Source organism: Mollisia scopiformis (assembly GCF_001500285.1).
Source record: "Mollisia scopiformis unplaced genomic scaffold LY89scaffold_3, whole genome shotgun sequence".
Classification (NCBI taxonomy): domain Eukaryota; kingdom Fungi; phylum Ascomycota; class Leotiomycetes; order Helotiales; family Mollisiaceae; genus Mollisia; species Mollisia scopiformis.
In genome coordinates, this window is record NW_017263583.1 from 12,086 (window position 1) to 33,414 (window position 21,329).

The 21,329-nt window shown below is 46.7% G+C and overlaps 10 protein-coding genes across 10 annotated transcripts; 6 read left to right on the top strand and 4 right to left on the bottom strand.

The window, feature by feature from the left end:
- Positions 1-60: 60 nt before the first annotated feature.
- LY89DRAFT_680372 (Phosphoenolpyruvate/pyruvate domain-containing protein) lies at positions 61-1,080 on the bottom strand (the record flags this gene model as incomplete). The annotated part of the gene is made up of 3 exons (XM_018214067.1): positions 991-1,080; positions 627-879; positions 61-561 (listed from the first exon to the last, which is right to left on the bottom strand). Coding segments are annotated over exons 1-3 (790 nt in total), but the record flags the coding sequence as incomplete, so codon positions are not given.
- A 758-nt stretch (positions 1,081-1,838) lies between these two features.
- LY89DRAFT_762187 (acetolactate synthase) lies at positions 1,839-4,244 on the top strand. Its single transcript, XM_018221570.1, has 6 exons — positions 1,839-1,921; positions 1,972-2,039; positions 2,090-2,403; positions 2,580-3,448; positions 3,608-4,116; positions 4,179-4,244. Exons 1-6 carry the CDS (start codon positions 1,911-1,913, stop codon positions 4,235-4,237), a joined length of 1,830 nt encoding a protein of 609 aa, XP_018076583.1. The 5' UTR covers positions 1,839-1,910; the 3' UTR covers positions 4,238-4,244.
- Positions 4,245-5,141: 897 nt separating this feature from the next.
- LY89DRAFT_636034 (PLP-dependent transferase) lies at positions 5,142-6,749 on the top strand (the record flags this gene model as incomplete). Its single annotated transcript, XM_018211473.1, has 5 exons — positions 5,142-5,300; positions 5,477-5,967; positions 6,038-6,440; positions 6,505-6,610; positions 6,672-6,749. The coding sequence occupies 5 exons, from the start codon at positions 5,142-5,144 to the stop codon at positions 6,734-6,736; spliced, it is 1,224 nt and encodes a 407-aa protein (XP_018076584.1). The 3' UTR covers positions 6,737-6,749.
- Positions 6,750-7,577: 828 nt separating this feature from the next.
- On the top strand, positions 7,578-8,791 carry LY89DRAFT_762196 (Phosphoenolpyruvate/pyruvate domain-containing protein; the record flags this gene model as incomplete). The annotated part of the gene is made up of 3 exons (XM_018221571.1): positions 7,578-7,634; positions 7,737-8,622; positions 8,757-8,791. 3 exons carry the CDS (start codon positions 7,578-7,580, stop codon positions 8,789-8,791), a joined length of 978 nt encoding a protein of 325 aa, XP_018076585.1.
- Positions 8,792-9,213: 422 nt separating this feature from the next.
- Positions 9,214-9,681, bottom strand: LY89DRAFT_664073 (uncharacterized protein; the record flags this gene model as incomplete). Its single annotated transcript, XM_018212745.1, has 1 exon — positions 9,214-9,681. One exon carries the CDS (start codon positions 9,679-9,681, stop codon positions 9,214-9,216), a length of 468 nt encoding a protein of 155 aa, XP_018076586.1.
- A 1,344-nt stretch (positions 9,682-11,025) lies between these two features.
- Positions 11,026-11,635, top strand: LY89DRAFT_664074 (uncharacterized protein; the record flags this gene model as incomplete). The annotated part of the gene is made up of 2 exons (XM_018212746.1): positions 11,026-11,292; positions 11,339-11,635. 2 exons carry the CDS (start codon positions 11,026-11,028, stop codon positions 11,633-11,635), a joined length of 564 nt encoding a protein of 187 aa, XP_018076587.1.
- Positions 11,636-12,002: 367 nt separating this feature from the next.
- On the bottom strand, positions 12,003-13,342 carry LY89DRAFT_290159 (putative O-methyltransferase). Its single transcript, XM_018206514.1, has one exon. It carries the CDS (start codon positions 13,169-13,171, stop codon positions 12,056-12,058), a length of 1,116 nt encoding a protein of 371 aa, XP_018076588.1. The 5' UTR covers positions 13,172-13,342; the 3' UTR covers positions 12,003-12,055.
- Positions 13,343-13,410: 68 nt separating this feature from the next.
- On the top strand, positions 13,411-14,700 carry LY89DRAFT_680374 (NAD(P)-binding protein). The gene has a single exon (XM_018214068.1). It carries the CDS (start codon positions 13,514-13,516, stop codon positions 14,675-14,677), a length of 1,164 nt encoding a protein of 387 aa, XP_018076589.1. The 5' UTR covers positions 13,411-13,513; the 3' UTR covers positions 14,678-14,700.
- Positions 14,701-16,224: 1,524 nt separating this feature from the next.
- Positions 16,225-17,493, top strand: LY89DRAFT_762198 (uncharacterized protein; the record flags this gene model as incomplete). The annotated part of the gene is made up of 1 exon (XM_018221572.1): positions 16,225-17,493. One exon carries the CDS (start codon positions 16,225-16,227, stop codon positions 17,491-17,493), a length of 1,269 nt encoding a protein of 422 aa, XP_018076590.1.
- Positions 17,494-19,246: 1,753 nt separating this feature from the next.
- LY89DRAFT_693677 (MFS general substrate transporter) lies at positions 19,247-21,024 on the bottom strand (the record flags this gene model as incomplete). Its single annotated transcript, XM_018216650.1, has 3 exons — positions 19,247-20,068; positions 20,172-20,249; positions 20,302-21,024. The coding sequence occupies 3 exons, from the start codon at positions 21,022-21,024 to the stop codon at positions 19,247-19,249; spliced, it is 1,623 nt and encodes a 540-aa protein (XP_018076591.1).
- Between the last annotated feature and the right edge of the window lie 305 nt (positions 21,025-21,329).

Genomic DNA, 21,329 nt, shown 5'->3' on the forward strand with positions numbered 1-21,329 from the left:
TATAAAAATAATTCAATTCAAATTTTAAAATCAATATTTATACGTAATCCTTATCATTTTGTTCATATATTTCTAGCTATTTCACTCCCGGCACCGCGGCAATACATCTTGCAGCGCCACTAGCAATAATACCGGAATCTCCTTGGCACAAGAGATATCGAACCTGAAGAGTGTTGATAGCCCAATCTTGAATTTCGTAGTTGTCATATATGCCAGCTAATCCCATTGTCTTACCATGTCGCCGACATGCCTCACTAACGCTTTCCAATGCGGAACGAAAGATTGGCGTGTGGAAGCCACCTGGTACGCCCAGTTCAATCGCCAGATCATTCGATCCGATCAGGATCATGTCAACACCCTCGACGGCTGCAATTTCATCGACTTTCTCAATGCCATCCTTCGTTTCTATCATAAGCACCACCGAAGATGCGGATTTGTTGGTTTCATTAATGACTCGGTCATGCGATGTGGCTTGGAGCGAAAAGACAGGCAGCTGGCCCGTCATCGACCGACTACCAAACGGTGGGTACTTGGAGATGGAAACCGCAGCTTTGGCATCTTCTGCTCGCATTATTCAGTCCTGGAGATATAACATGGTGGGCCTCTGTCATCACATGTGTACTTACGGGATGAATGTATATGAGGGAATATTATGCCCATCGCACCGCCATCGAGGACTCGCTGCACCAAGCCATTACCGCACTGGTATGGAACGCGGACGAAAGGCGTGATCCCTAAGAGAAGGCCCGTACATGACAATTGGCTTGCATCGTCAATAGACAGCGTTGAGTGCTCCAGATCGATGAAAAGCGAGTCATATCCGGCGTTCTTCGCGAGGTGAACGATCTGGGGGTTTGTAATGAGTCGAATTCCAAAGCTCTAAGAGAAGAGATCAGACGTGAAGGAATGAAGGACTCAACGCCGGGCTGCTGTAGAAATATTTGTGGCTCATACGGTCGCTGGATTTCCTCAAGCCGAGACGTAACTCACCTTGCACAGATCTCCAGCAGCACTCTTAGTGAGTAAGTTGTTGACGCAAACAACCATTGTAGATATCAAACAGTACCGAGAAGGACCAGAAGGGACGATGGTTTGGATTCAGGATTGATTGATTGATTGTTTTCCGTTCCTCGGGAGGGGAGAACTCGCATTGGGTAAACTGGGTGTCTGTACTCGCATTTTGTCGGGAGTATTACAGTAATCATCTCTCTACGATTCGGAGAATTTCGGCTATATGGCAAACTCTCTCGTCATTTCAAACGAGCCCGTCAGCATACCCAGTCAGTACAGGACAGGACAGTATAGTATAGGGCGTCGAGATGGCCTTCCCAAGAGCCTGTTACTCGGATTTGAGTGGAGTTCCCACATAACGCATTCCTTTGGTCGTGCTGTATTGCCCCTTCCACGGGCTTCAAAGTTTCGCACCTTGCATTTCCAAGGCGCACCAATAACTCTACTGTGTGCTCTGAATGGGAACGTACAACAAAGCAATCTTTTCTCTTCCTCTTTCGTGCTTATAGTTTTCTTATTTGTGGCCTCATGTTTTCTTCTTTTGGCCCCTTGTTGACGTTCACACTCTCTGCTCTTTCATACAATGCTCCGCTCTGCTCAGGCCAGTCTCCTGTGGAAGAAGGTTATCTCCCAACCTCAGTCCTGTCTCCCACTCTCCTCTACTTCCCCAATCGCTGCCTATACCCTCAAGACTACGCGGACAGTGGCTTCAAGTATCAGACATCAGAGCATCGCGGCGGCTGTCAGGTCGCCTCCTCCGCAAGTACTAAGTATTAAGTATTCACGACCTCCTTTTCACGCGTGAGTAATGTTATTGATCAAATATCAGTCAGTCGTTAAAAACCATTCTCAAAGACCATGAAAATGTTCAACCTCTGGTTAGCCCTCGCCGCAGCGAAATGGATGAATCGTAAGTTTACCACGTCGTTTCCGGCAACACTAATTTTACAAATCACATAGGTTCATTGGGAAGACAGGAGGAGAAATATTTCATGAGATGATGATTAGACATGATGTGAAGCATATCTGTACTCTTGTCAGCGTGCTGCTATGGAAGCAGTCGCTAACCGCTATGTAGTCGGCTACCCTGGAGGCGCCATTCTCCCTGTGTTCGATGCCATTTACAACTCAGACCAATTCGATTTTATCCTTCCAAGGCACGAGCAAGGTGCTGGACACATGGCTGAAGGGTATGCCCGGGCTTCTGGAAAGCCTGGGGTGGTTCTTGTCACTTCTGGACCGGGCGCCACCAACCTTATCACTCCAATGGCCGATGCTATGGCTGATGGAACTCCAATGGTCGTTTTCTCCGGCCAGGTTGCCACGAGCGTGATAGGCAGTGATGCTTTTCAAGAGGCTGATATTGTTGGTATGTCCAGGGGCTGTACCAAAGTATGTCAAATCCCTATACTAATTCACTGTTTTCTTGTATGAGGGCTCTGGGAGCCGGGAGCCGGGAGCCGGGCAGAGCCGAGACATATTGCAAACGAGAGCTCTTGAGACAGCTCCCAGCTCCCAGAGCCCCTCACTTTCGTTTCGATGTTTTACTATGCTAACTCGTTTGGCAGTGGAACGTCATGGTCAAAAGCGTTGCCGAATTACCCAGGAGAATAAACGAGGCTTTCAAGATCGCCACCACTGGAAGACATGGGCCAGTACTTGTCGATCTCCCCAAAGATATCACGGCCGGAATCTTGAAACATGCTATTGCTACGAAGTCGACTCTTCCACAAACATCTAGTGCTGTGATTAGGCGTGGAGCCTCTGAGTTCAATAAGACTCAGCTGGACCAGTGTATCCAGACTGTGGCCAATCTCATTAACATTGCGAAAAAGCCCATCATTTACGCCGGCCAAGGTATTATTTGCTCTGAGGATGGACCCGAAATGCTCAGAGCCCTCGCCGACAGAAGCTCCATCCCAGTAACGACTACTTTGCATGGCCTTGGTGCTTTCGATGAGCTAGATCAAAAGTCCCTCCATATGCTTGGGATGCACGGATCAGCCTATGCCAATATGGCCATACAGGAAGCGGATCTCATAATTGCACTTGGTGGCCGCTTTGACGATCGTGTGACTGGGAATATTGCCAAATTTGCCCCGGGAGCCAGGGCAGCAGCTGTTGAGGGCCACGGAGGCATTGTCCATTTTGAGATCATGCCAAAAAATGTTAATAAAGTAGTCCAAGCAACCGAATCTGTGGTGGGCGACGTTGCAACCAACCTCAAGGTCCTTTTGCCCAAAATTAAGGCTAGGTCGATGGCAGATCGACAAGCATGGTTTGGCCAGATTGATGCCTGGAAGAAAAAATGGCCCTTTCACTACGGGCGGACCGAGAGAGCTGGGCTGATCAAGCCTCAGACTATAGTGGAGGAATTGAGTAAGCTCACAGCTGATCGAAAACAGCAAACAATTATCGCCACGGGTGTAGGTCAACAGTACGTCAAATTCTGCCCTTGTCTTGTATTCAATCTGGGAGCCGAGATCTTCGGGACCATCCTCGAGAGCTGTTCATCAAAGAAAATGTGTCACAGCTCCTCGGATGTGCTTCTCGGCTCTAGGAACTCTATCAAAGTTACATACTGATTCGTCTATAGTCAGATGTGGGTAGCCCAGCACTTCCGCTTCAGATTTCCCCGCACTTTAATTACATCAGGCGGCCTAGGGACAATGGGATACGGCCTGCCAGCGGCTATCGGTGCTAAAGTGGCACGGCCTGATGCACTCGTTGTCGATATTGACGGTGACGCTTCGTTCTGTATGACTTTGACCGAGCTATCAACGGCTGCACAGTTCAACATCGGTGTCAAAGTCATCGTGCTCAATAACGAGGAACAAGGTATGGTAACCCAATGGCAGAATTTGTTTTATGAAGACCGCTACGCCCACACGCACCATAAGAACCCCGACTTTATGAAGCTTGCCGACGCAATGGGTGTTGAACACAGGCGGGTAGTGAAACCCCAAGAGGTTGTTGAGAGCCTCAAGTGGTTGATTAATACCGAAGGTCCTGCCTTGTTGGAGGTAGTCACGGACAAGAAAGTATTAGTGCTACCTATGGTCCCGACAGGAGCAGCCCTACACGAGTTTATTACATGGGATAGCGGTAAGTGTTAGCCTCTGACTTGTATTGATGTGGAAAGAGACATTGCTAACAAAGAACAACAGCTACGGACAAGAGGCGGAGTGCGTTGATGCAGGAGCGTACATGCGGCCTTCATGGCTAAGGAGTGCGATTTTGAATATCTCTATGATATGTTTTGAGCTATTGGAGGTCACTCACAACGAAGCCTTGCCTTCTTATTCTAAATACCTATATCTCTTTGTAGCTGATGATCTTGAATTTGATACCGAACATGTCAACAAGAAAATCAACAGAGATCTTTTTCATCATCTTTGCATCGATTACTATGTCTTGAGTCTCTAAATACTTAAGCGTTACTCGTCTAATGACACTGTTACAGCTGTCGCTGGATATAGAAACTCAAATAAACTTTTTCAACTTTCAGAACTTGTATTTATTTGACAATAGGCTATTGTATGACATTCTATGAAGCCGGTGGGTATTTAAAGATGGTTCTTCAAGAACGAGTCTCTTTCTTTCCCTTATCAAGACTTGAAATTACAGGGAATAGCCATATACTAGTCTTATTTCTATCACCAGAAGAGGACTAAGCTAAATAACAATGAAGTAGAGCAGAAGGGCAGTGGGGCATCCCTCTGAGCAAGAGATGTCAAGTCACCTGATGCCCTCGTAACGGAGCAGGAGCATGCAGAGGTGTAGTGCTGGATAAAATGACAAAGAGCGACATGCTTTGTAGATGACACAAGAAATAAGGAAGAGAATAACCCAGGCAGCCCGAGCAGGGAGTCGAGGTGGAAGTGGGTAAAGATGGGAGATTCAGATGTAGTCCAACAATTGTGGTCTTACTGAAGCAGATAGCGGGCTCTTGCAGCTTGCTGACCCCGAAAGGTTCCGATGCTCCGAAGAGCAGGCTAATCTTTAACCTTGCACCATTCTCCCAATGATCGAATATTCCTTGGTTATGATTACTTGCTCAACACTCACTTCCATCACCTCTCACCTTTTTGGATTTCTCACTGATTTGACGGAGCTTTGACGACTTTACAATGTCGCTTTTCGAACACATTCTAGAAGGGGTACCGGATAGCATTTTTGCCATGATGGAAGCATTTGCGGCTGATACTAACGACAAGAAAGTAAACCTGAGTCCCGGTATCTATCGTGATGATAATGCAAAGACATGGGTTCTCCCCTCGGTACAGAAGGTAAGTTATTAATTCATACTCGTGTTGTCTAGAGATCTGATCCCAAACGTCTTGACTGAATTGCGCCGCGAATTTGTATATTGCTTCAAAATTCCTGCATAGCCCCAAAATACAATGGTTTTTTGCTCACCCGCGAGCATCTTTTGGACTAGACAAACGATACTGATCTTCATCAGGCGAGAGAAATCCTCGTGGCGGATCAAAATCTCAACCATGACATCTCACCCCAGATGGGCAATCCTGATCTTGTCTCCGTAGCGCGACAGATCACATTCAAAGACACACTGAGCAGCCGGATTATCACCTCGATGCAGACCATCTCAGGCACGGGTGCTAATCATTTCATTGCACGTCTCCTGTCTGACACGCTTCAACCCAAAACCGTATGGTTGTCCAACCCCACATGGGAGAACCACCCAAAAATATGGACACACGTCAATTCTGCTATAGAGCAGCATCTGTATCCTTATTATGACTATAGAACGTCTACACTAGACATTGAAGGAATGATCTCAACTTTGAAAGAGAGAGCTTCAAGAGGAGATGTTATCATTCTCCAAGTGTGTGCTCACAACCCAACCGGCTTAGATCCTTCGATGGAAGACTGGGAGACGATTGCAGAAGTTTGCGAAGAGAAAGGGATCTTCCCTGTCCTAGACTCAGCTTAGTTCGTCTCACGCAACGGCCAAGGGGATGGGTGATTTTGTGAGGTTAGCTAACTCGCGTTACGTTGACAGTCAAGGTTTCGCAACGGGAGATGCTGACAACGACGCTTGGGCTATACGTCACTTTGCCGCACGCTCGAGGGGCACTATGGAGTTTGCAGTCACCCAGTCTTTCTCTAAAAACTTTGGCCTCTATGGAGAGCGAGTCGGTGTTCTGCACATTGTCACGCGTACGCGTGGCAGCGCAGCTAAAGCCGAATCAGCGCTGAAGACCCTCTCACGTGCCGAGATTACTTCTGCACCAGCCTTTGGGGCCAAAGTCGTTGCGACAATCCTCCAAGATCAGGTACTGAGGGAGCAATGGCAGGAAGATTTGAAGACCATGAGCGGTCGGTTGAGACATATGCGAAAACGCCTGTATGATGAGCTAATCAAGAGGAATACGCCAGGGAATTGGGCTCACCTCTTGACAGATGTAAGCATGTGGAAACCTTCGTCAAGCATGAATAGCAAAGTCACTCACTCACAGCTGCAAACAGATTGGAATGTTCTCCTACATGAGGCTATCTGAAGATCAATTGGCGATTCTAAGGAACACATTCCATGTCTACCTTCTTCCTAGCAGTCGACTTTCATGGACTGGCTGTGAGTGATTCCACGAGAAGTTCCTACTGCCATGCGTGATTTTGCTAACATCTTCTCCAAGTGACGAGTAGAAATGTCGAATATGTTGCAGAATCTATCCATAAAGTTGTGACATTGTCGATGTAAACAATCGTTAAGCGCTTCGAGATACTGTAACATGATGCACATTCGTACTGGAATAAAATATCGACGTTATAGGGACAGGTGCGACGTTTGTATCTCAGCATGAAAGTTCCGTTATATCTTCATAGGACTAAATCCAAAATCTTTCTCAAAAGAAATAACTAGATCAAAAAAGATGTGGCCCGGCTTGGTCAAGCTTTTGGGCTAGTGAGGTCAATGTCAGACAACCTAATTTGAGTAGAATCCTTGCTGTCAGGTTTCAAGCAGAAATGTCTTGTGATTAGGTTATTCATTTCAGGGAACACAACAATTACTACAGGCAGAGTAAATCTTTAATGGATAGAAGCCCACCACGATATAGCACAGTACATAATTCCTTTGTGGCTTGTCGGCGTATATGAAACATACTCTTGAATCTCCATGCCTGCCTGGTACTTTCAATATTTCATTCAGACTCACTTTTTCTTCGGACTGCCCTGAACGCCATTATCACAGTAAATGATGGCTATTCCGCATTCACACAGTCTCTGCCATAATGATGGATGCAATGGCATGATCGTCTTCCGAGGGAGCGTTGGTATTCAGCTGAGTTCGCTGTAGGGCGACATGTGCTTTACCGGTTGACGTTGGAGCCATGGCCGAAATACTCCGAACTTCTGCGGCTGCGGAGAACATCGAACTTTTGTCTTCTCAATAAAACTGAATCTCATTTCTTGTATATTCTTTTACTACTTTGAGGGAAACTGCAAGAATGTCATGTTAATCGAAGTGACACAATCTTCATTGACAGCGCCACACAATTATCCAAACATCCAAGCTCCTACTTAACTCACCCTGTCCAAGAATGTTGCTCTGTGAGAATGTTTTGTACACCAAGGCGGCACGTGGAAAGTTATGTAAAGTGAGTTACTTGATATACTACATTATCTCCCAGTCATCTATCCTCCGAGATTCTTTAATGCAAAGAGACGGTTCGCGAGAGACTGGGCTAAAATAACCACAGGCTCTGGTGCTCAGACTTGTGACCAATCCACTCGTCATCCAGTTTGCTAAGAATGCCGGCTTTGACGTCCTATGGATCGAGATGGAGCACTCGACCTACTCCATCACAGAAGCAAGCATCCTTTCAAGTGCGGGGATGATGGCTGGCTTGACTCCCATAGTCCGTGTACCGTACCAGTGTGGAATGGGGTTCGTGCAGCAGGTTCTCGATTCTGGTGCTCTAGCAGTCGTCTTCCCGCATATCTCCACCGCCGCAGATGCCAAGGCAGCTGTTAAGATGTGCAAGTTCCCGCCGTTGGGAAAGCGTTCGCTATGGCTTCAGCAGGCTGCCGTGGGTCTGAAGACGATGCCGATGGAGCAGATGGCTTCTGAGATCAATGCAGAAGCGTCGGCAGTGGGGCTGATGATTGAGTCTGCCGACAGTATTCCGAATGTCGACGCCATCGCGGCAGTTGAAGGCGTTGACTTGCTCATCGTCGGCTGCATTGATTTGTCCACTGACATGGGTATGCCGGGCACGATCGATGCACCTGAATTCAGAGCTGCTTTAATGGCCGTTAGTGAAGCTTGTCGCAGCCACAACAAGATTTTTGGGCTGGCTGGTAACTACAAAAATCTCCAATTCCTGGATTGGGCTGTCAACACATTAGGAGCGCGCTTGATTCTGGGCCAAGTAGACTCGAACATCATCTCTGTTGGGGCAGCAGAGTGTGTGCAGAACTTGAACACCATTGATCGAACCGCTGTGTCTAATAATGGATCTCCTTCCAATGGATTCTTGTCCAACGGAGGCGTGTTGAAGGTTGCTTCAAACGGATTTGTGTCAAACGGAGTGTCAAAGGGAGGCGTGCCGAAGGCTGTATCGAAAGGAGGGGTGTCAAACGGAAGTGTGTCGAATGGAGTCGTGTTTAACGGAGAGACTTTGGGGCACTATAAGTCTGATTTAGCTTTGCCCTGCAATTGGAGAGTGCTGCCAGGTGGCTCGATAGAATTTCGATTTCATCCCTTTCTCCGTCGTCAGAACCAGGAATATCTTTGGATGTATCCTTCACGTAATCGATCAGCCCATATAAAATCTCCTCCCAGAGGTCTTGCCCATTGTTGTATGCTAGCGTTAGGCACAGTGACATCTCATGATGGACTTAGTTGAGCTGAGCTGTTCGGTCACTGGCATCAGGAAAGTTGTCTGCACCCCACGTACGCTCCTTGATCTTTTTGGGGTCCCAGTGTCGAGCTTCCGAACGCATCTTGTTGAGACTATTGATGTGAAGGTCTGCCGGAAGCGTGGTCCATTGATCTCGGAGCTTTCGAAAAGACTGTGGTGCTTTGGCCAGGGTTTGCGATGATGCTCAAGAACTCCGGCAATGTTGGAAGCGGCAGTAGCAAACATATCCTCGTTTATGCTTCTCCATGTAACGCTCCCTTTTCAAGGATCCCTGTTCTTCATCATCTCCCCCATCTCCATAGGTGCTCGAAGCTCATTGTAACAAAGGACCCCCAACAGATTGACACACACGTATTAGATACTCTTTATTGAGTAGGGTGATGTGATCGTAAGTATCCGTGGCCCCGAGAAGACTCAACTCCAGAAAGTTCATCGCATTGAAGGATTCGGTAAAGTCATCAAATGTCAATTCACTCGGTGGAGCTTCTTGTCTGCCTTTCGGCTTTTCTTCGATCGCTGGGATAGGAATTAGTCCAATACGATGAAGGTATGAAACATAAAAGGAACAAAGCGTCATAACTTCATGATCCAGCAGGTTCGGCATCGGATCGTACTCTTCAGCTTGATAGTCCTCTTCGGCTTCATCGTCTCCAACGGCTTCAACATCATCTTTGGGTTCATCGTCTTCTCCGGCTTCATGGGCCTCTATCGACTCAATCGGCTGGTCGGGATCCATGCCATCCGAGATGTCACTGGATTGGGATGATGAGCTCGTGGACATTTTTGCTGTTATGGTGGTAGCCCTTGAAGTTGACGAATTGTGTTGCGGACGAGTTTAGCGGAAGACGAATTTTTTTTGAAAATGAACTGACTTGAAAGCCGAGTAAAAGTGTTCACTAGCGCGAAATGGAAAGTCAAAAATTCGCATGCTAGTATTTATCACTTTTATACCTTTATTTAAAAAAGGTTTACTCGGGCTATAAACACGTGATTCGAATCTTGTAGATTTTGAGGAAACATATTTGGCTGTGTGTAAATTTGAGCTGTGGAGACCCATTATTTAAAAGTTCAAGTTCAGCTCCAACAATTTCTTCAGTTGCGTTAAGGCTTCCAACATCGTACGACTGTTAATATCACGGTGGAATGTCGGACATTGAAAATGAACTAGCATTGATACTTTTGACTTTCAAGTGTAGATACACTAATATTTATGTCAAGTCTTACAAAGGCTACGTAGTATTTTACATCCTTATTGCAAGACTTAACCTCAGAGTCAAGAGCTTAGACTTTGCCTACTAGCGAGCTAAGTTGATACCCAGTGCTTTAACCTCCGGTCAAGTTGATTCTCGCCAAATCCTTCTAAACAACCATGGCTGATACTTAGTACAAATAGGTTGAAAGAAGGACTTGTCTAGCAATGCAAGAAATGGTATAATTTGTCGGGCAGCTGTAATCAACTTACTTTACCTAGCTACCTATTGCGACCTATGCATCGTTAGTCACTTCAATATTGTCTGCTCACTACGCTCACCACAATGCTGTTTACTGTCTGCACACCTGAGTACTGTCTGTCCACTGCAATACTCTTTGCCTCAATCCTACTCATTTCCCCAGATATGTAGTATAGTAAGTGTCTAAGTTAGTGACCGAGTAAGTGAGTAGGTATTTAGGCAAGTAAGAGGAAAAGCAAAGTGAACGAATAAGTAAACGAAAAGTAAAAGTAAGCAAGTAAACAAACATCCCACTAGCGCGGAAAACTCCAATAAAGCTGAAACTTCTCCTTCAACCCCCCAGCCTTCTCGTCGCTCCTCCCCGTCACTACAAGCCGAATATTTAAATTCCTACCTTCTCCCTCGCTTCTTTCAATACTTTTCTCGACACTTCCCCACCGACGAATTACCTCTCCAACGCAACCATCCCTCCAACACAAACATCCCTTCAACAGTCCATCCTCTCATCAAACCATCCCTTCAACCCTTCAGCCATCCATTCCACGACCATCCCATCGACAAAACTTCCCAATCCGATACGTCATCCATTGATCCATCGGCTCGAGTTCAACCGATCAAAAGCATCCCACGGACCTTGCCTGCCTCCATCAACCGGAATAGTATCCATCGTAGCAATGAGCGACAACAAGGACAAGAAGACAAAGTTTAGGTTCCAAGAAAGGATCTTACAACTGCAACAACAGAAGGCCGGTCGTGCTGGGAGTGAAGGTATGGGCTTATTTCAACCAGCCGATTACATGATTCGATCTGACACCAATAGAATCACCATCGTTTCCTCCACCTTCTCCACCCCAGCCCTGGCCCTACCGCATGTCAGAAGACGGCTCCACCACGCCTACATCCACCTCCAACCAGGCCAAAGATGTATTTCAACCTCCCAGGTATCATAGTACGATATTCAGTTACTGATTGGTATACTTTTTACAGAAGACGAAGGATCCATACGGAGAGGAATACGAGAATGCGTTGGCTGTGAAGCAGAAGCTGGAGAAGGAAATTGCGGAGCTGAAGTCGGAGATCACGGATATAGAGGACGAGATCATACACTTGGATCTAGAGCGTGGTTGCATTCGGGAGAGCAATGAGGCTTTGGAGGCATGCCGTGTACTATGTACCCTTGATTGGCCTCCATGGAATGGCTTCGTAACTGCGATGGAGGCACTCAGCTTGCTTGAGCTTTTGACAGAGAGAAAGGAACCGGCGACCGACCGACCCCTTTCTTGACATCTCGCTTAATGCGGGGTATCGAAAACCTCGCTTAATACAGGGGTTTCCCGTATGGATGGATGAACTGGTGCCCGAGTCAACACGAAATAATGATCTGTTTGGAGATCAGAGTGCCCTGAGTTTAAGAATGAAATTGAAATGGCTGTTTGCCGCTCTCTATCAAGACAATCAGTTTCGATCAAGTGCACGGCCGATCTTTAAACCAGAACTGCGTCAAAGTGACTACTGTACATTCATAACTACGTCCTTCATAATCACTGTCTATGTGAGCGCGATAGTCATGAAATTCATGACGCAATTGATGTGTTGAATCAGGTCCTTCATGTCCTTTTCATCCTTCCATTCCCGTCCAATACATGCCCAAGATATACTGAGGTTAGACGGACCATCAGACAACAAATCTGTGTTGATGGAATCTTATGCCACCACGAATTCGAGCACACCAAAGTCATCAAAGTCAGAGTTGTTGTTTTGAAACTCGGCTGCCAGACGGAATCCAGCCTGCTCCGCCAACTCGCTATACATGGCCGCATTCCTCCTCTTGCCTGCTGCCATCATAAGAGCGATGTCTATACCAACATTCAGGGCGATACGTTTTGGGTTGAGCATATCCTCGATGATCAGAACACGTGAATCGGGCGCAACTGCCTTTCGTACACTCTTAAGGGCTCGAATGACATCCTGGTCTGGAAAATCGTTGAGGACGCGGCGGAATTGGTAGACACAGGCGCCCCGAACTGATTCGGGATAAGGCTCAAACATGCTTCCTCCTACAAGCTGCACTTTCTGCAAATCGTCTGGATTCTGATCGAGGTTTTTTCTCGTGTTCTCAACCACCTGTGGGAGATCGTACACAGCGCATCTCTCTACCGAAATAAATGAGTAGCTGCGAACGATGTCGCGCAAGGCCAGACCATGACTCCCACCGACGTCCACAACCGCGAATCGTGACCCCGCAGCGAGGGTTTCCTGCAACCACCCGAAATCGTAGATACCCTTCAAGGAATACATCTCTCCAACCTCCCTGAGAGCTTCATTGAATCCCTTATGGACGTCTTTGTCACTAACGATGATATCGTAAGCGGCCTTGTCCTCATGACCATGAGCCAAACCAAGGGGTGTGAAATTGACGCTGTCAGGCGAAGCCAAGCCATGCTGGGCGAAGAAGGCCGGCAGTTGAGCAAAAGAGCGAAAGACATTGTTGAACATGTGAATCCACATCCAGGCAGTAGGTTGACCAGACTTGTAACCGCGAGATTTTTCCGTGTGAGCAACGCGGCCCGGAGCTGGTGAATCGAGAACTTTGCGTGCCACTAAGAAAGCCGTGATACGGTCGACTACCTCATGTGTACCACTGATTTTCTCCGCCAACTCAGAGACAGCAATGTCCCCTTGATCCGGGATTGCATCCCATGCTCGGTAGTCAATAAAGACCTTGGTGAGCGTGAATTCTGCGGCAGACAAACAAGGTGCTCCGACTTCTTGATACACTTTCTGGATACGGGCACGAGCTTCTGCTTGTTGGGCTGCCATTTTGATCTGATGTTTCTTGTTGCTGTTGCTGGTATCTTTCTTCTTGGCCGCTTCTTCCTGAAGAGTAGCAGGTGATTGTGATTAAACCTCTTTACTAAAGCGCCGAATGGGTCTTGCAAGTGAAGTCGTACCAGCATCGATCGGAGTCTTTCGGAAATCTTCGGAAATGGCCAGGATAGTCGTTTCTCATGAATAAATTTTGACGAGAACAGTTGGGAGACATGGTGCCGTCTCGACTGTATTTGGGCATTCGGGGACCCCGAGAGAGAGAAAGAGAGAAAGAGAGCACGAGCGAACGAACGAAAGAGAGAAGAACAAGAACGACAGAGCAAATCCCTGAAAATGGATACTATTGCAACGCAGACGCAGAGTGCTCTCATTGGCGGTCCTAACGGCGATATTATACTCTCCACGTCGACTCCCGTCCCACAGGAACCGCTTCGAGATGTTGAATTGGCCGTGGAGATCAAGGCCATCTCGCTCAACCCCGTCGATTCCAAGATGTCAGGTGACTTCCTCACGACGGGAGCCACTCTGGGGTTTGATGCTGCTGGCGTGGTGACAGCTGTGGGCTCATCTGCCTCCCAGGACTGGGGTTTCCACGTGGGGGAACGTGTCGTGGTCGCGATCAATGGGATGAATCCCCTACGGCCAACCGTTGGAGGATTCGCTGAACATACCGTGAGCTACGCATGGGGAACCCTTAAGATCCCCCGTCACTGGAGCTTTGCGCAGGGCGTGGGCGGCATGGGAGGGAGCGCCTGGCTTACGGTCCCCTGGGCGCTGTTCCACTCCCTGGGCCTGCCTGCCGGTCCTCAGCTGGAACCCCTCCATAGCCGCTGTCCCCCACCCCAATTAGAGCCCCCAGTCAACATCGTCACCTCGCACAGCAGCAACGGCAGCACTAAGCCACCAACAACGGTTCTGGTCAACGGAGGAGGCAGCTATACCGGCAACTGCGCGATCCAACTTCTCAAGCTGGCGGGGTATACCGTTATTGCGACGTGCTCGCCACACAGCTCTGATTTGGCGAGGTCCTTCGGGGCTGATACAGTGTTCGACTACGCCGAACCCACCTGTGCAGCCGACATTCGATCTCACACAAAGAATTCATTGCGTCTGGTCATCGATTGCATTGCAACCACCGACACCATGCGTCTCTGCTATGCTGCGATGGGCCGAGCCGGGGGCCGTTACGTCGCCCTTGATCCCTTTAATCCGGATGTTGCAGCCTCCCGTCCCGTAGTGCGTGCCTCCTGGGTGGTGGGCATGGAGCCACTCGGCGATGAGATTGCTTGGCCGGCCCCATATGGCAGGAAAGCGAATCCCATGGCCCTCGAGTTCTGCCAAGCGTGGAATCCCACCATGCAGGGACTTCTCGACCGCGGGGTCGTACGTCTCCATCCACAGTGTGTCAGGGATACAGGTTTCGCGGGGGCATTGGAAGGTCTAGAGGAAATTCGCCAGAAGAAGATCTCAGGGCAAAAGCTGATCTATACCTTGTGAGAAGGGGATGCAGAATACCGTACTGTAAATGTTGGAAGATAAGATGGCCTTGTTCCAGAGTCTGTGAGACAATGCAAATGAGCGAAGTCCCAATTGTGAACGAACGTTTGAAGAATGAAGTGGTGCAAGAACGATGTGAATTCCCCTCTACAGTATCTCTTTCGAGTCGTTGCCTTCTCCATCCACAAAGCCACCGCCACCTCTATTCTTCTGTTGAATCAAGTTTGAGTTGAGTGACCGTTAATCTGGGTTCGTACAGTGTCACCTTTTGACTTGTATTGTCCCACAAGTTCTAGCACAATATTATGATCTGATGCTTCAATCTGCACGGTAGGCGGTTCCAGTCTTCGAATATCGTTTTGTGGGGCAGAAAACAATAGTCTTCTTCAGCTCCAGACATCGTTCTGCAGGTCCTCTTGCTGACCGACCACAGCTTGAGACTCCATCTCATAACGAATGTTCATATTTCGTCACTGTCTTCTATTATTGTATCCATCAGAAATGGCTTACAAAGTAAATTATAAATTCCCACTTACAATGTAGTGCAACGCCACCTTCTCATTGCCTAGGTCGTTTACCACAAAAACAGAAAAAGAGACCCTGAAATCTTCGGTGTGAGAAAAAGCTTAGTTGCTTAGCTGCATGATTCGGGACAGTACGATGTCAAGTGTCGTCTTGGTTTACTGTACAACCACCTGATCGGGACCGGGTCTAGAAGCAAAGGTCTCCAACATTCTGCTTTGATAGGCTATGCCAGCGCGCAATTGATGTAAGCTTCTCAAAACGTGGACGCATAGACTGCTTGCCATTGACCAGCATATCTCGTTCTCGGGAGTTTTCCCCAGAGGCGCATTGCTGACTGCTTCGGCGATTAAAAGCTTATATGCGGCTCTCAGCATATTTCGGGCTTAGTTAAGGATTTTATTTTAAAATATTATATTTAAATATATAGTTTATGAAATTCTTTTTATAAATATTATAAATATTATTTTATAATATATATTTTAAAATATATATATATTAAAAATTAAAATAATATAATATTAATAAAAAAAATTTTAAATTTATATTAAATAAAAAAAAATTTTATTATTAATATTATATTAAAAAATAAAATATTATTATTTCGATAATAAATAAAAACTTCGTATCTTTAATAATTATCTTGAAACTAAATGCTTATGCTAATTATTAATATTCAAAGCATTGTATTTAATCAGATCGCGATTAGATTGCTTTGGTTCTAATGTGCCTCCTTTATGCTGCATGCGCCGTGAACTTACATTCTCACTGTGCATTTTACCTCGCATCCTTCCCCAATGACCAGGAACATTTATTAAATCCTTCTGAGTTAAAATCACGTCAGTCACGTCAGTCAGTCAGAGGAAACACCACTCCTGGTCGCTCCACCGTACTTCACCTCTTTTGATATAGGTATGAATCCTTCGGTCTTCCGCCTTGTTTCGGTTCGCCTATAAACTCTTGGCGATGACCTGCCAGCTCTTCTTCCTGACACTGCCTCAACGGGATCACAATTGCTTGCTCAGATGCCATCTAATGCCGAAACCAACTGCAGCGGCAGTTCTTTGCTGTCCCTCCGGATGTCGTGCGACCGGTGCCGGACTCAAAAGCTTAAATGTTCCGTACCGGCGGATTCAAGCACATGTCAACGATGTCAACGGGCAAGAGTATCGTGTGTTTTTGGACGACGAAGTTCATCGGAACGCACATTACGCAAGGCAACGCACCGAGCCGATCAGTCAACAACAGCATCCACCGCCTCTCCAGAGCCGCAGCAGCTGGTGACACCCTTGGAGCCAGAGCCCATGCTGTTGAATGCTCCCGAACTCAAGCTCAGCTCTTGCAATACTCAACCCAACTGGAACGATTTGACTCCAGACATCCACGGCCTGCTCCCAGAATGGGACAGCGACATGGAAAGCTATGATCGACTACAGTCCGGGCTGGCCTTAGACATAGACATGTTCATTGCAGGTCAACCCGACCTCACGCCGTGGCCTCAACTACCTAATCTTACGTCAACTACGAGCTGGCCGGTGGATGACCTTGCATCAGCCAGCAACACCGTCAGTACAGTTCAGAGCAGAGACGCTGTTTTGGCTAGTCAACGACTCACTACTCTCGTATCAGAGATTCAGCAGCAGTTGAAGATGCTGGAGGAGAGCCGATGGCACACAGACAGTGTGGGCAGCCTCGATGACTATCCAATCGGCACCGTTCTTGAGCTTTCACAACAGTTCAGTGCCATCGCTGGACCAATTCTCAGCTGCAGGGCCTCCGAGTTGGAGGAGGTTGGCGACGAGGAGAACGGGAATGAGAAGAAAACAAACAATGCTGCTGTAGACACACCGACATTGCTGCTCGTCATGTGCGGCTACATCTGGCTCGTACGCACTCACTGTGTCGTCCTGGGACATTTTCAAAAGCACTTGAATTGCAGGCCTGCCCTTCACCCATACGGGTCGATCAGCGGCAATCGCAGCCCAAGCACTATCATGAGCCCAATCAGTGGTATTACCAGTACCACGGCACCGAGAAACCCAACGTTGCGGTTGGGTCAACTCCCTTGCGCAGACATGGCCCTTTCACTGCAACAGATTTATACGGCCGTGGGGATGCTGCTCGACGTGCTACACGACATCGAGGGGCATCTGGGACGTGGCGCAGCTGTAGCTCGAGTCATGGCTGCAACCTCGCTGCTGGACTGGGGGAGGCGGCATGATGGTTGCTATAGTGGTTTGAATAAGAAAGCGACTTCTGTAAAAGAGCTCTTACGAGAGAAAATGGGACTTTGATATATGTCGGTAATTTTGCGATATGAAAATACAAAATAGAAATTTATAATTTAAAGTTTAAAATTTAAAACTTGAAATTTAAAACATAAAATTTAATATTTAAAATTTAAAATTATATTAAAAAAATCAATTTTATAAAATAATTATTAATAATTTAATAATTTAACTTTATAAAATTATAATTAATAATTTAATATATAATTATAATTAAAAAAAAATTAATAATTTTTTTAATTTATTTAAAATTAAACACGAAATTTTAATATTAATTGTATTGATTTAATTTAATATAAATTGCAAATTATTATAACTTTAGTAAATGCAAAGCTTTAATAATATATTTATTAAAAACGTTGAGATTGCTCCGTCGCGGAAGTTGAGCGTTGGTTTGGGATAAAAGAGTCTCTTTCAAAGCGATCAGGCAACTCCCCCAACAGCGCAGTGCTTTGCATCTAATTCTGCTAACATACGGTACCTGAAATAAGACTTTACTATGGATTGCGACATCGTAGTGGAATGCCTCAGTACTGGGGGCAGAGTACGAATTCCTATTTTAGCGAGCTCGTTGTTCTGAGATAAGTCTATCACAGAACGCGAGGTGGCAATGAAGATAAGAGAACTCTATAGCTTAACTACACGCTGTAATGCTTCCACAGCTTGTGGACGGTCCGTGGAAACATTCAGTATAATTGCTTTGTTTAGTCTCTAAACTCCTCCATCCAAAGGATGAATGTCTCGGACTCTGTGATGACTTTCGGCAGGTAAAAGTCTGTTTCCTGGGACAGACTTTGGAGATGGTATGATGTAGAATACCAGGCCCAGTGCATATCACTAGGAAGAAAATTGATAGTAATTCAGACGCTCTTCTTCTCCGAGGGAAAAACCATAGGTTCAGTGTACGTGAACGTGATATCAGCTCAGTCTTTACTAGAAGCTTGAAGATACTGCGAATGTTCTCAGACACTTGTGTACTAATTCGTAGTTCGGTAAATACTATAATCCTATTAATTTAGCCAGATTTATCCGCGAGTGTGCCACGACATGATTAAGTGTGGTGTGGCGAGGTGAGGTGAAGTGTGGACCGACTTTTGCATAGAGCAGCCTGGCCCAGTTGATCAAATGAGGCAATGATTACGTAAACTCTTTCATTCCACATGCTATAGAATTTCCATGGCTGTCGGCGTGGACAGACTGTACTCCGAGCACCTCGTTCCACCAAAATAGCGAGGCAATCAACTTTAAAACCGAGAAAGTATTTTGCTTCGAATTATCATATATCCGTTCTCCACTCCTCTCATTCCATGCTATCTGCAGAGCCTCTAAGCCGTACATCTGGCTACATAGCCACAGTATTGAATGATCAGCTGCAGAGCCTTCGTATGGTGTAGCTTAGCTGCAGAACATCAGGACGGTATAGTTAGTTACAGACCAAACAAAATCTCAGGCTTGATATCGAAGCTTCAGGCCGGTATTAATGTAAATGTAAGCACAACAATTTTGAAGCTCAGGATTCGTACAAGCTGGCTGGCCGAATGTTTCCGATATAATGTTGGCGGTAGCGTGCCCCTGAGTTAGCCGAGATTTGCACGTGACTGGCTTGCGTACAGTCTACCTAGGTACCTTGGATAAATAAAATTAAGTGCTTTGGAATCACAACTCAGCATATTGAAAGAAATGCACATATATTATAAGATAGGCTACTAATACAATCGCGAAGTTATGTTGAATTTCTTCCATCTCTATCCTCTGCCCTCTAAATTTCAACAGGGAACTTTTCTCGCAGCCATTGACCACAGAAGTAAAAAAAGAACGGTACACCAATGAAACCAACCGCAATGAAAGCCAAGAGGCTGTTTCCCCAGCCCAAACCAAGGTTTTTGTACAGAGATGGCGCCGCGAGAGGCAGCAGACAACCAATGATATTGCGCAGCAGCGTCATAGAAGCAAGGGCAGATGCAGCTGCCTGAGGTCCGAAGACATCAATGATATATATCTGAGATGACGATGTAATCATCACGACACCCATACCGGTGATTGCTGTTCCAATGATAGGTACAATCCATTGTACCTTGTAGTAGGCGGTCCAGCCGTATATGAACAGGCCGACAGGCAAAAGGGGACAAAAGATCATGACCAGAATCATTCTCCGTTCTACACGGTATTTCCCATCTGAACCACCATCACGTACCAGACGATCGCTCAGCTTGCCAAAGACAGTTATGCCAATAGCGCAGCCAATGCCGATGCCGATGTATGCTAGGCCAGAAACACCAACGCTCCAGTGATAGGTCTCTTCGTAAACGACTGGAAATGTAGAGTAGAAGAGCATGATCACACCAAATATGAAGGCGATATAGATCGAAGTGAGCAAGACAATAGGTGACTTGAATAGAAACTTGATTGGGCGTTTCATGGCGTGAATAACAAGCTGCGAGACAGGAGTTTGTTTGTCGCCAGCTGCGCGCAGGTTCGTATTACCTGTCTCGTTCCGAAGACGAGTGGCCTTGGCTTTAAGAATCACAGGTGCACACGTCTCGCGCATGATGATGAAGGACAGGATTGAGACAGTGCCGGCCTTGTTTCAATGTCAGCTTTAACCCATAATTGGATGCTTGGAACAGTTTATAGAAAATAAAGATGGGCGTGGTGAAGGTACGCATGATGAGAAATTTACTTACGAGCATCAGAATAATGTAGAAGGTCCATCTCCAGCCCTTGTTCTGTGTAACGAATCCTCCCACGATAGGTCCAACTACCTAGTATTGGTTAGCTTGTTCGCGGTCTCGCAATCGTGGATGGATAACATACTGGACCTATGAGCGGCCCAAGAGTAAACATGGCCATAGCTCCACCTCTTTCCTCCTTCTCCAAAAGGTCGGCAATTGTACCACCTCCCGTTGTCATGAATGGAGAGGCAGAAAGTCCAGTCAACAGGCGGAAAACAAGAAACATGGCGACATTGGTGCTTCGTGCACAACCGACAGTAAAGCCCATGTAGCAGATACAGGCCACCCGATAGATGGGTACACGGCCAAAGACTTCGGACAGCGGGGCGAAGAATAGACCCATAGCGAAGCCGAGCGAAGCTATCGTGATAGTCAGCACTTCGATTGTGTTGTTGTTGAAGCCGAATTCATGCTCCATAATGTTGGCTCCTGGGGCGAACATAGTAGTGGCAATGTTGCAGTATAGCACGGATGCGCTGATGAGCGCAATGTTTGCCATTTTGCATCCCTTGGACCAGTTTCGAGGGTTCTTAGGATCGTCAGGTCCGTCCCAGTCGACAAGATTTGGGTCTGCGGCGGCGGCAGCCTCATCAGCAGCTGGATCACCCTTTTCCACATCCTTCATCCCATGCGCAACTTGATTTTCGCCAAAGCTCTTTTCCCCAGCAGCTGATTCTCTTGTCTCGAACTTCTCACCACCGAGATCTCCATCATCGGTAACAGCTTTAGGATTGTTGACATTGACGATGGTTCTGCTTTCGTCATCGTACACAGTGTGATCGCTGTTGGCCTGGCCTTCTGCCATCTTGTCGTTGATAGTTGAAACGGGTAAGGTAGATATCTGCAGAGATATTCTTCGTTCTAGCGCTATGACGGGGAGACCGAAGCGATGTGAGCTGTATTGCGAGGGGAAGGATACTGTGCATCAGCAAAGAAGTTCGAGCCGTCCTATGGGCTGGTTATAAGGTCGGGATTCGGGAGCTACCCGGAGGAAGATAATCTTAATGGGCAATGCTGTATGCCGCTCCGTTTGGGCTGCTTTACTATTATTTTATTTATAAAATTAAAGTTTTTTTCAATAAAATAAAAAATTTTTTTTTCTGGAAATAT